Source organism: Anomaloglossus baeobatrachus, chromosome 6 (genome assembly GCF_048569485.1).
Source record: "Anomaloglossus baeobatrachus isolate aAnoBae1 chromosome 6, aAnoBae1.hap1, whole genome shotgun sequence".
Classification (NCBI taxonomy): domain Eukaryota; kingdom Metazoa; phylum Chordata; class Amphibia; order Anura; family Aromobatidae; genus Anomaloglossus; species Anomaloglossus baeobatrachus.
The window spans coordinates 440995474-441008665 of NC_134358.1; the positions used below are offsets into that span (position 1 = coordinate 440995474).

A 13192-nucleotide genomic window follows, 5' to 3' on the forward strand; every position below is an offset into this window, starting at 1 on the left:
GTTGGAGAGCAGCTTGATGTAGGCAAAGAGACTCTGAATTCAATGATGTATCACTTGGATTACTGGGTGCAGCCGTTCTGACACAATGTGCATTTTTAGCTTTAGTCATGTAGCAGAGTCCAGAGGGCTGTCTCTCTATAGATATTGTACATCAACAGTGAGGTGTCAATCAGAGGAGGGGGCGTGACGGCAACATGGCACAAGCCAGGAGCCACTGCAGTGATAAGGGTCCGCTGCTAAAGCAAACATAGCAAATAAACAAAAGATCGGACTGTCAATACAGGCATGCCTGAACTTTGTGTGTTACACTTTACAGCATGCTGGCTTCAGCTTGTATAGCAAAAACCTGCTGACCGATTACCTTTAAAGGGACTCCGTCAGCACAGGATGATTGTTCATCGGCGGGTGCTAATCATCTATATTCGCCTTCCCACCTGTTTGTTCTATTTACACCCCCCATACACCCCCCCCCCCCTGTTCTTTGATTGACAGCTCTAGCTTTATAGCACCATAGAAGGGAGGAGATAGATGGAAAACAAGCATGTCTGCAGGTGCATTTAAAGGAGTAGCCTCACCATGATGATGCACCAAGCGCCAGTATTGTGTGAACAGCCAGCCTGTGCTGACAAAATCCCTTTAAAACAAATATATCACCATATTGTTTATACCAGGTTATGTGAAATGTAGAATTTTTTTAAATTGATAAATGTAACTTGTTTTAATTTTCCATTTCACTAAACTACATAAATAGCTACATATAGATTTATCTTGCATTTTCACACTGAACACCAGGCCTCATACTACACTTTTTTTTTTTACAGAACACTTTTCAGTAGTCTCATTAGCATCACAGACAGGATTAGAATGAAATGTAACACCTCTATACAAATTACATAACACAGAATCCACTAATCACAATGCCAGATATCACAGCTCACCCCCTACCTTCACAATCACCTCTGCCAAGATTAGAGCATGCTCAGATAACACTTCTAAACAAAGAAATAGCAGCTAAACTGACTGAAACCAATGTCCTTGTGAAGAATAAACCTTGTGGTCAGTAAATTATTTTTTTTTGTAAATTATTTTTTTTTGTAAATTTTTTAAAAAAAAAAACAGCACAAAAGTATTGCACACATGAACAATTTATATTTCTAAGGTGCTATTGACATGAATTTCTCACCAGATGTCAGTAACAACCCATCCAATCCACACAGACAAAGAAATCAAACCATAGATGTCCATAAATTTAGTGATGTGTAACAATGAGAAATGACACAGGGAAAAACGTATTGAACACAAGAAAAAGAAGAACAAAAGTCATGACACCAGCTGAAATGTATCAATAATGAGAAAGCAATCCAGACACTTATGGAGGTGTCACACATAGCGACGCAGCAGCGATCACGACCAGCGATCTGACCTTATCAGGATCGCTGCTGCGTCGTTACATGGTCGCTGCTGAGCTGTCAAACAGGCAGATCTCACCAGCGACCAGTGACCAGCCCCCAGCTAGCAGTGACGCGTGGAAGCGTAACTAAGGTAAATATCGGGTAACCAAGGAAAGCACTTCTCTTGGTTACCCGATATTTACCTTAGTTACTAGCGTCCGCCGCTCTCACGCTGCCAGTGCCGGCTCCCTGTTCCCTGCACTCCGAGCCAGAATGCACATCGGGTTAATTACCCAATGTGTACTCCAGCTACGTGAGCAGGGAGCCGGCACTGGCAGCGTGAGAGCGGTACGGTAAACACCGAGAACGGTAAACATCGGGTAACCAAGGAAAGGGCTCACCGCAGGCTGCCAGACGCCGGCTCCCCGCTCGCTTCAGTTTCTTCTCTCTCTCGCTGTCACACACAGCGATGTGTGCTTCACAGCGGGAGAGCAACGTCCAAAAAATGAAACAGGACATTCAGCAACGACCGGCGACCTCACAGCAGGGGCCAGGCCGTTGCTGGATGTCACACAGCGACGGGAAATCGCTGCTACGTCACAGAAAATGATGACTTAGCAGCTTAGCTATGTGTGACACCACCTTTAGTGAAAAATAATATATCAGTTCTCAAGCACGCAGCATGGGAAATAGGAGTGCGCAGCTTGTGAGTAAGGCTGTGTGCGCACACTGTTTTGAGTTTTTTATGCACATCTGTCACAAACCTGCATGCCTATCTTTATGCCAGCTAAGTCAGCAAAGTCCATGAGAATTCTGAAGCGTTGTGCGCATGTCAATTCTTTTCTGCGTTTTGCTGCATTTTTTCCACCCATCCAATGCATTGGAAAAACGCAGCAAAACGCAATGGTCAAAAACACAGCAAAACGCAACAAAAAACGAAGCATTTATACCGCTGCGTTTTTGCCGCAATTGCGTTTTTAGCGGCCAGAAACACTGCATTTTTGATGCCACAAAAATTGGTTAGGTGCGCACATAGCCTTATTTTTCTGTTGGCTGAGACCCCGCCCCTTCTGGTCACATGGGTATGATGTCAGCACATGTTCTTCTAGCCACTGTGATAAGTCACAGCCATTAGTAAAACGCTTCTATAATGGAATTAGCATAAATAACAGATAGGGTGAGGAACAACAGGCAGGGGGCAGGAATCACTATCAAAACCCACCCCAGCTATCAGCTGATCAGCAGCTGCTACCAATCAAAAAGCTGCTCATTATACAAACTTTATTTGCTTGTGTTTCAAAACTACCGTATTTTTCGCTTTCTAAGACGCACCTGATTATAAGACGCACCCCCAAATTTGGTGAAGGAAAAGAGAATTTTTTTTAATAAATGGGGTCCCTCTTATAATGCCAGTATCCGTTTAACAAATCATATAGCATATATGTCCCTTATAGCCCCCCATCCTAAAATTAGCCCCCTTAATCTGGATATGGTCCCCTTATATTGAATATAGACCCCTATTGCTGCCCACGGCCCCCTGTGGCTGGCACCCGGCCCCTATTGCTCCCCATGGCCCCCTATGGCTGGCACCCGGCCCCTATTGCTGCCCATGGCCCCCCATTGCTGCCCATGGCCCCCCATTGCTGCCCATGGCCCCCCATTGCTGCCCATGGCCCCCCATTGCTGCCCATGGCCCCCCATTGCTGCCCATGGCCCCCCATTGCTGCCCATGGCCCCCCATTGCTGCCCATGGCCCCCTGTGGCTGACACACGGCCCCTATTGCTGCCCATGGCCCCCTGTGGCTGGCACACGGCCCCTATTGCTGCCCATGGTCCCCTGTGGCTAGCACACGGCCCCTATTGCTGCCCATGGCCCCCTGTGGCTGGCACACGGCCCCTATTGCTGCCCATGGCCCCCTGTGGCTGGCACACATCACCCTGTGTTTGATATGGTCCCCAAGATGCTGCCCATAGTAAAATAAACATTTTCCTTACCTTCTCCAGTGCTGTCAACCCTCGTGTTTCCCTCCGTGCTGCTGAGCTCCCGCACTTCCTGGTTCTCGGTGCCGGTCATGTGATCGTCACAGCAGAGTGACATCTCTGCGTGCATGATCACAGCGGCAGGAGGGAGACACCGGGAGACACGCTGGAGGAGGTAAGTAAAGAGTTTTTTTATTTTACTATGGGCAGCAGCATGGGGCCCATATCTAACACGAGGCGGCATGTGCCATCAAAGGGGCGCACAGGCACATAACATGCTCCGCTCCCCCAGCCCGTCACTGCGGTGCGGTTTCAGCACCACAGTGATGGACAGCGGCAGTGCATATTATATGAGCGGGAGCAGGAGATCTCCCGCTGCAGCCTTCACCAGCCTCCACCAGCGCTCCAGAGCTGCCCCCACCTCCCCTGGACCCTGCAGTATATAATCCGTATATTCGGATTATAAGACGCACCCCCTACTTTTCCCCCAAAATTTGGGGAAACAAAAGTGCGTCTTATAAAGCGAAATATATGGTATATACCCTAGCTGACAACTAAAGGTATGTATAGAATCAGCATGATAGTGCCAGTATGGCACTGGCTTTAGGTTATAAAGGAAAATCCTGGTGACTGGTGCGCTTTAACATTTGCCACACTTGGGCATTGATGTGCTAAGTACATAAATGCAACCAGTAATTAGAGCACAATTACAAATGAATACCTTAGATTTTCAAGCTCTTGCCGTTTCAGCGGTGAAGAAGGTGGAGCCGGATGAAATTTATCACCTTCATGGATTTTATTGCTGAAAGAAAAAAACTAAATTAGAACAGAAAAACTTGCATTTTAGGGCTCCACAATTTGCCATTTAAAGTTTTCCTCTGCTACCAAATATAATTAAAGGGGTATTCCCATCTGCAAGATCCTATCCCAATATCCAGTAGGAGTAATAATATTAATAATATTAGCAAATTCCCCCAATTAGAAATGCAATATAGTTCTCCTGATGTAGCCATGTCTCTTACCTCACGTGCAGGGCATTGCAGCTAAGGTATCCATGGTTACGACTCATAGTGACAGTTAGTTGTTCATGGTTGTAATCATGGATACCTAAGGGGTACTTTACACGTTATGACATCGCTAGCATCGGCTAGCGATGCCGAGCGCGATAGCACCCGCCCCCGTTGCACGTGATATGTGGGGTTTGCTGCCGTAGTGAACATTATCGCTACGGCAGCTTCACACGTACATACCTGGTCGGCGACGTCGCTGTGACTGCCGAACAATCCCTCCTTCAAGGGGGATGTGCGTTCGGCGTCACCGCGACGTCACTAATCGGCCGTCCAATAGAAGCGGAGGGGCGGAGATGAGCGGGGCATAACATCCCGCCCACCTTCTCCCTTCCGCATTGCTGTTGGACGCAGGTAAGGAGATGTTTGTCGCTCCTGCGGGTTTACACACAGCGATGTGTGGAGCTGCAGGAACGACAAACAACATCGTACCTGCGATCGACCCGACATTATGGAAATGAACGACGCTACACAGAGCAACGATTTTCGACGCTTTTGCGATCGTTTGTCGCACCTAGGATTTAAACGTTGCGATGTCACTACCGGCGCCGGATGTGCGTCACTAACGACGTGACCCCGACGATATTTCGGAAGCGATGTCGCAATGTGTAAAGCCCCCCTAAGCTGCACATAAGGTAAGAGACATGGCTGTATCAGGAAAACTATACTACGTTTCTAATTGGAGGCATTTGCTAATATTATTATTATGACTACTACATATTGGGAGAGGATCTTCGAGATGGAAATACCCCTTTAAGTGTAACCATTCTGAATTATTAGTGGATAAACAGATGAATATTGTGACCATCCTTTTGGCTGAGGTGTCAAAGTGCACCAGTCTATCAGCTTTGATGCCACTTCTTAAATGTCGTAGCTGATTTCATAAGAAACTGCTAATGGCTTGCCTTTTTTTGGTCGCAGTTTCATTAGATCATTAAAAGGCAACCCATAAGTAATTAATTTGTAATGATGCAGAGGAAAGTTGCTTAAGGCCTAAGCCAGCGAGAAAATCGGTGCGAGTGGAGTGCAATAAAACATCACATTCCACTCGGACCAATTCTAGCCTGTGTGTCAGCACACGAGCGATTATTTTCTCAGCCCTAATCAGACCGAGAAAACAATCGCAGCATGCTACTCTGTAATGCGAGACTCTTTTCTCTCGCACCCATTCAAGTGAATGGGCAGAGAGAAAAATCACACTGCACTCGCGGTACAGCAGTGTACCACGCGTGCAGTGCGAGAATCGCAATAGCCGGCTACAGAGGAGAGAGGGAGATAAATCCCTCCCTTCCCTCCTCCGTGCCGGCACACCACCCGCAGCTGAGGTTCGCACGCACAGTCGGACCTCAGACGCAGGGATACTCGCATGACACACTGCTCCTGCTGTGCTGCCCGCGCAAGCCGAGTGTCATGCGAGCATCGCAGTAGTGCCACGTGTGGCCCCGGCCTTAGGAATATACTTCTTAACACACACCTCAAGATGCAAGCTATGGGCCATGTATGACCGCATCCCTTGTCTGGCGAAGATAAACCACCATTTGTTATCACTTGCCAACTCCCCTGCCCGATTTCAAACAAAAATTATTCAGAAGAAAGGTAAAGTGGGTTTCCCGCAAACAAAGTTAATTTTAAAGTTGATTTTTTTTTAATAATATAATAATAATAATAATAATAATTTCCACAATTGGATGTGTTTAAAAAAAAAAAAAAAAGATAATTCCTGTGCTGAGATAATCTTATATAGTATGTGTGCCCCTGCTTTGTGATTACTGCGTAATTGATGTGTCTGACCGTACAGGGGCATGGTCTGATCACATCACGCCTCCTGGGCCGGGGAGGAAGCTATACAGTAAAACTGATATATCTGTCTGATGCCTCAGGTCGGTATGAGTTCGTAGACACCAAACATGTATAGGTTTACTTTTATGTAAGGGGTTAAAAAAATTCTGAAGTTTGTCCAAAAAAAGTAGTGCACTTTTTACGCCATTTTCTGTGACCCATAGTGTTTTCATTTTTCGGGATCTATAAGTTCAGTGGTGGCCTATTTTTTTGCGTCTGAAGCTGATGTTTTTAACGGTACCATTTTTGCACAGATGCTACACTTTCATCGCCTGTTATTGCATTTTGTGCAAAATTTGCGGCAGCTAAAAAACACAACTTCGGCGTTTGGAATTTTTTTTGCAGCTACGCCATTTACCAATCATATTAATTAATTTTATATTTTGATAGATCGGGTGTTTCTGAACGCAGCAATATCAAATGTGTATTTATTTACTTTTTTTTTTTAAATTTTACCAGGGGACTATAAGGACCAGCAGTCTGATCTCTCATTCATTTCTGTTGATCACATCAATATGGCTGAGATCACCAAAAATGCTCATCTCTTGTAACAGGCAGTACTCAGCCAGCTGTAAGAGGAAGCGAGTCATGATCGCTGCAGGAGCCATCACATGACCCAGTGCAACCATCGGCTCACAGTCCTCACGTCATTTGACTTCCGATGGCAGCCAGTAAGTGTGCGTTTACCACGGCGGGGATTTAAATCCCTCTGTCACATTTTGACAGCCCGGAGCCGAATGAATCAGGAAGTGACCGTATCTGCTGTTTACAGTTGTATAGCTGTGATTAGCAGATAGATCAGAGCGATCGGATTGCTGATCACTATAGTTCCCTAGGGGGACTAGTAAAATAAAATAAAAAAAAAAAAAAGTAAAAAAAAAAAGTTTAAAAAAAAACAAAACAAAACCTAAAAAGTTCAAATCACCCCCCTTTGAAAATTAAAGGGTTAAAAAAAAAAATAAAAATTTATATATACATATACACACACACACACACACACACACACACACACACACACACACACACACACACACACACACACACTTGGTATCGCCGCGTTCAGAAATGCCCGATCAAAATATAAAATCAATTAATCTGATTGGTAAACGGCGTAGTGGCAAAAAAAATTCCAAACGCCAAAATTACGTTTTTTGGTCGCCGCAAGTTTGACGCAAAATGCAATAACAAGCGATCAATACGTATCGTCTGCATAAAAATGGCACCATTAAAAACGTCAGCTCGAGATGCAAAAGATAAGCCGTCACTGAGCCATAGATCCCAAAAAATGAGAACTCTACGGGTTTCGGAAAATGGCGCAAAACGTACGCCACTTTTATTGGACAAGCTTGCAAATTTTTTTAACCCCTTAGATACAAGTAAAACTATACATGTTTGGTGTCTACAAACTCGCACCGACCTCAGGCATCATACCCACACATCAGTTTTACCATATAGTGAACACGGTGAATAAAACCTCCCAAAAACTATTGTGCCATCACACTTTTTTTTGCAGTTTTTCCACACTTGGAATTTTTTTGCGGTTTTCCAGTACAGTATATGGTAAAACTTATGGTTTCATTTAAAAGTACAACTTGTCCCGCAAAAAAACAAGCCCTCATATGGCAAGATTGACGGAAAAATAAAAAAGTTACGGCTCACGGAAGAAGGGGAGCAAAAAACAAAAACGGAAAGTGCCCCGGGGCTAAGGCCACGCCAATAAAGTGGCGTAAAAGCTTTGAAAAGTTGAAAAAAAGCCTATCGTTCCCGTTACGTGGCGACGTGAAAAAAGTGGAAATAAAAAAGATTAAAAAAAGTGCACTTTTTGAGAATATGAGGATTCACTCCAAAATATGTTAGAAGTGGACTTCCCCTAAAGAATGGCGGTGGAGCCCCTACCTGCAGGCCTCAGTGCTCTCCGTACTGGAGTCGGGGTTGCCCATCTGAAGGTTATTCTTTGCACCATTTTCTTTGTTTCCATCTTGTTGGTCTTCAGGCAACAGAAGCAAAGCATTTCTTAGGCAAATCGCTGCAAACTCCATACTGGCTACTGGAATGGCTGAAGATTCCCCATCGCTAAAACACACAAAAGAAAAATTAAATGACTGTAAATTATAATAAGTCAATAGACAGAAGTCATTTTTTTCCTACATACACACAGTGACATGTCTCCAAAAGATCACCACTGAGTCGGATTGGATTTTTCTGTGACGAATTTTCAATTCCTTCTTAGTCAGTATAAAAATTGGATCAATTAAAGAAGACCACGTCCCTCTGGAGAAGTTACCAAACCTGTGCCCTCCCGCTGCTGCAAACTACAACTAATGCACGGACAGCCGCCCTCATGGGAGTTTTTGGAGAGACACAGATTGGGGAATGCTGCTCTATTTATATTAATTTTACCATTATATTTTTTACACCTTTTTTAAAAGGTTCTGTCAGCAGGTTTTTGCTACTCATTGAGCAGCATGTTGTAGGAGCAGAGACCCTGATTCCAGCGATGCGTTACATACTGGGCTGCGTGTTGTATTTTTTATTATCTCCTTCAGATCTACCATATCTGTGAATGCTGAGCTCTGTGTAATACAGTCCACACCACTGACAGAGCTTTCTGTGTACACTGTGCATAGGCAGAAAGCTGCTAGTCAGTGGGATTATACACAGAGCATGAATATGGAGAATTACATGGCAGCAAGTTAACTGGTCATTTAATAATAAAATCACTGTTTTGTCAAAATTATCAAAGCCACACCAAATCAGCTCATTAAGTGACACATCGCCAGAATCAGGGTCTTTGTCTCAACATTGTGCTGCTCTCATATTTGGTGACAGATTCCCTCTAAGAAGGTTCTCCATACATGGCTCAATATAATTACAGCTTATCTGCCATTTCTATAAAATACATCTGTATAAATTTCCAATCTAGAAGCTTAAAAAAATAAAAATCTTACTTGTATAAGAGATTCTGCACGGATTGTGAGGCTAGCACTATTTTCCGGTGATAACCCTGGCCCACTACAGATTGTACTATGCCCTTCTTGCTTGGAAGACCTTTTGTTTCCTGTTCAGGTGTCTGAAAGAAAAAGCAAAAATGTATAATCCAAAATGTAATGATGTAAAGGATAAATGGTGATGTCCATCACTAAGCCCATACATACAGGAGTACTTGAGAACTTGCTACAGCTTTATAACATTTTAGTGAACACCGAATTTGCCCATGTCACTGCAGAAGGTATACCTCTTCCCTTACAGTACAGTGAGCGGTGCTGTGACGGGTGACTGTAAACGCTTCGTGCACGCCCCTATCACAGGAAGCCGTTGGCTCCAGGGAGGAAATAAATTAATTTTCTCCCAATAGCTGCACTTTCAGTAAGGCAGCCATGGCAGCATTGCAATGCAAAGTAAATAGCGTTTTACAAGGTGACAGATTCCCTTTAAATCTGCCATACAGTTCCAGAGATATGGGCGGTTTTACTTAGAGCTATTTTGTATGATCTTTTCCAAGGGGGTATGGCTCACAGGATTATCTAGGGGCTGTCTTGAGGCTGCTCTACATTATTTCCTATTGAGTGGCAATCCCTTGCTAAGACAATAAAAGTTCACAGTTAATGAAAAGTTCCATGTCTCAGAAACTGGAAAATGCTATTAAAAAATGGCATACTTACTGAAGCAAATTGGGATCAAATACTATATATATAAAAAAAAAAAAATGGCCACTTTGGACCTGGCGACACGTCCTCTTTTCAATTATCTGTACGATCTAAAGCTGCCAATAGATGCAGTCTACATATACAGTACAGACCAAACATTTGGACACATCTTCTCATTCAAAGACGTTTCTTTATTTTCATGACTCTGAAAATTGTAGATTCACATTGAAGGCATCAAAACTATGAATTAACACATGTGGAATGAAATTCTTAACAAAATAGTGTGAAACAACTGAAAATATGTCTTATATTCTAGGTTCTTCAAAGTAGCCACCTTTTGCTTTGATTACTGCTTTGCTCTTAGCATTCTCTTGATTAGCTTCAAGAGGCAGTCACCGGAAATGGATTCACTTCACAGGTGTGCCCAGTCAGGTTTAATAAGTGGGATTTCTCGCTTTATAAATGCGGTTGGGCCATCAGTTGTGTTGTGCAGAAGTCTGGTAGATTCACAGCTGATAGTCCTACTGAATAAACTGTTAGAATTTGTATTATGGCAAGAAAAAAAACAGCTAAGTAAAGAAAAACGAGTGGCCGTCATTACTTTAAGAAATGAAGGTCAGTCAGTCCGAAAAATTTGGAAAACTTTGAAAGTTTCCCCAAGTGCAGTGGCAAAAACCATCAAACGCTACAAAGAAACTGGCTCACATGAGGACCGCCCCAGGAAAGGAAGATCAAGAGTCACCTCTGCTGCGGAGGATACGTTTATCCGAGTCACCAGCCTCAAAAATCGCAGGTTAACAGCAGCTCAGATTAGAGACCAGGTCAATGCCACACAGAGTTCTAGCAGCAGACACATCTCTAGAACAACTGTTAAGAGGAGACTTTGTGCAGCAGGCCTTCATGGTAAAATAGCTGCTAGGAAACCACTGCTAAGGACAGGCAACAAGCAGAAGAGACTTGTTTTGGCTAAAGAACACAAGGAATGGACATTAGACCAGTGGAAATCTGTGCTTTGGTCTGACGAGTCCAAATTTGAGATCTTTGGATCCAACCACCGTGTCTTTGTGCGACGCAGAAAAGGTGAACGGATGGACTCTACATGCCTGGTTCCCACTGTGAAGCATGGAGGAGGCGGTGTGATGGTGTGGGGGTGCTTTACTGGTGACACTGTTGGGGATTTATTCAAAATTGAAGGCATACAGAACCAGCATGGCTACCACAGCATCCTGCAGCAGCATGCTATTCCATCCGGTTTGTGTTTAGTTGGATCATCATTTATTTTTCAACAGGACAATGACCGCAAACACACCTCCAGGCTGTGTAAGGGCTATTTGACAAAGAAGGAGAGTGATGGGGTGCTACGCCAGATGACCTGGTCTCCACAGTCACCAGACCTGAACCCAATCGAGATGGTTTGGGGTGAGCTGGACCACAGAGTGAAGGCAAAAGGGCCAACAAGTGCTAAGCATCTCTGGGAACTCCTTCAAGACTGTTGGAAAACCATTTCCGGTGACTACCTCTTGAAGCTCATCAAGAGAACGCTAAGTGTGTGCAAAGCAGTAATCAAAGCAAAAGATGGCTACTTTGAAGAATCTAGAATATAAGACATATTTTCAGTTGTTGCACACTTTAAGTATTTCATTCCACATGTGTTAATTCATAGTTTTGATGCCTTCAATGTGAATCTACAATTTTCAGTCATGAAAATAAAGAAAACTCTTTGAATGAGAAGGTGTCCAAACTTTTGGTCTGTACTGTACATGTGACTATGGCCAGATAATGCTCATAATAATCCCTAATAGGAAAGAGCAGAACACTTGAGCTACGTTTGACAGTTCACTTGTCTGTTCTGCATTTAGGAGAGAAACTGAATTAAAAGGAAAAATCAGCAGGTTATTGCTATGTAATCTTCCAGTCTGGGACACATTTCAGTGATGTGCAATTATTAGGTTGTATGCAATTACTAACAATGAAGGTTTTACCACTAGATCACTGCCTGGACTACATGGCATGTGAGTTCTGGTCCAACCACATCCCCTCCACTGTTAAGCAGCTCACTGTCAATAGACAATGTATAGACAAAGCTATGGTGTGGGCGGGGTTAGCTTTCTGAGCTCTGCTACAGCTAAGAACCCTGATTGTGTCACAAGTGCTGCACCCAGTAAGCAAAGTGATACAGTGTTGGAATCGGTCTCCTGCCCTACATTATACTGCACCCAGATGAGATGTTAGGTTCCCTTTAATGACCAAAAAAGATGTGTTGTACAAATCATGCAGGTGGTAGCAGAAGGGTCCTAGTCATTATATGGTCCATTGGGTTTCAGTATTTGTCTGTTTGTAAAGTAAAAAAAAGAATTAAAAGAGACAGAATGCAAAACTTTTTCCCCCCATTTTAACAACTGACACAAAGGAAATTCAGAGAGACCACTTAATGGAGGTGGGGGGGATCCTTCTGCTTTTTTTTGCAACAGATTATTTTGGACTTTAATTCTATTGGTTTGTTCCTAAAAACAAAGGGAGAAATTACCTCTAAAATCCCAAGCGTCAATGTGGCCTAATTTGCCTGTATGTTTATAAAGAGGCACAGCAAGTCGCATGCCCCCGCTAAAGCCCCCCATTCCCTGCACTGCTAGATGGGAGCAGGGTAGCTGCACAGTATACTGGAGACATTTTTTGGTCGCAGGTAAGTCATATCATCATGGCTACATGAAAGCAAAATTCTCTTTGGCTTATCTATAACTGTATGAAGAGTTAAATCCTGAAGGATGAAACGTGTGTATTCCCTACAGCAACAGGCAGCTAATACATGGAGAAAAGACTAGACAACAAGAGGTGATCAAGAGGAGGATGCCGGTGTAAGGCTACTATATATCCACAGCAACACATCATCCTGGCCCTTTCTACAACAGAGTAAAGAACATCTTAAGAACGATAATCAGCACTTTATCAATACACAACTAGATGAGACTGCCTAGTCAGAGAAACGCGCACAACTAGTCAGAGAAAAAGACTGACAGAGGAGCGCCCCCTACTGGCTTTAAGGGAGAAGCAAATGCAGAAAGCATAAGAGAAAGGATGAAGAGAATCTTCTGAGAAAAAAAAAACAACAAATCCAATATTTCCTTTAACAAGATCTGTCACCAGCTTTTTGCCATCTAATCTGAAATCAGCATATTGTAGGTGACCCTGATCCCAGTGATGTGTCACTTATTGGGCTGGTTGCTGTGGTTTTGATATCAGGAGATTATCCCTAGAGGATAAGTAAACC

The 13192-nt window shown here is 43.6% G+C and overlaps 1 protein-coding gene across 3 annotated transcripts in view; it reads right to left on the reverse strand.

Annotated features, from left to right (window-relative positions):
- The window catches only part of CNOT10 (CCR4-NOT transcription complex subunit 10), a 144692-nt gene that overhangs the window by 66733 nt on the left and 64767 nt on the right, over positions 1-13192 (reverse strand). For all 3 annotated transcript variants that reach the window (XM_075315238.1, XM_075315236.1, XM_075315237.1), the window contains 3 exons: positions 9226-9347; positions 8174-8350; positions 4093-4173 (listed from right to left, as the gene is read on the reverse strand). In XM_075315238.1, the coding sequence (XP_075171353.1) occupies positions 4093-4173; positions 8174-8350; positions 9226-9347 (380 nt within the window). The remainder of the gene's footprint in view (positions 1-4092; positions 4174-8173; positions 8351-9225; positions 9348-13192) is intronic.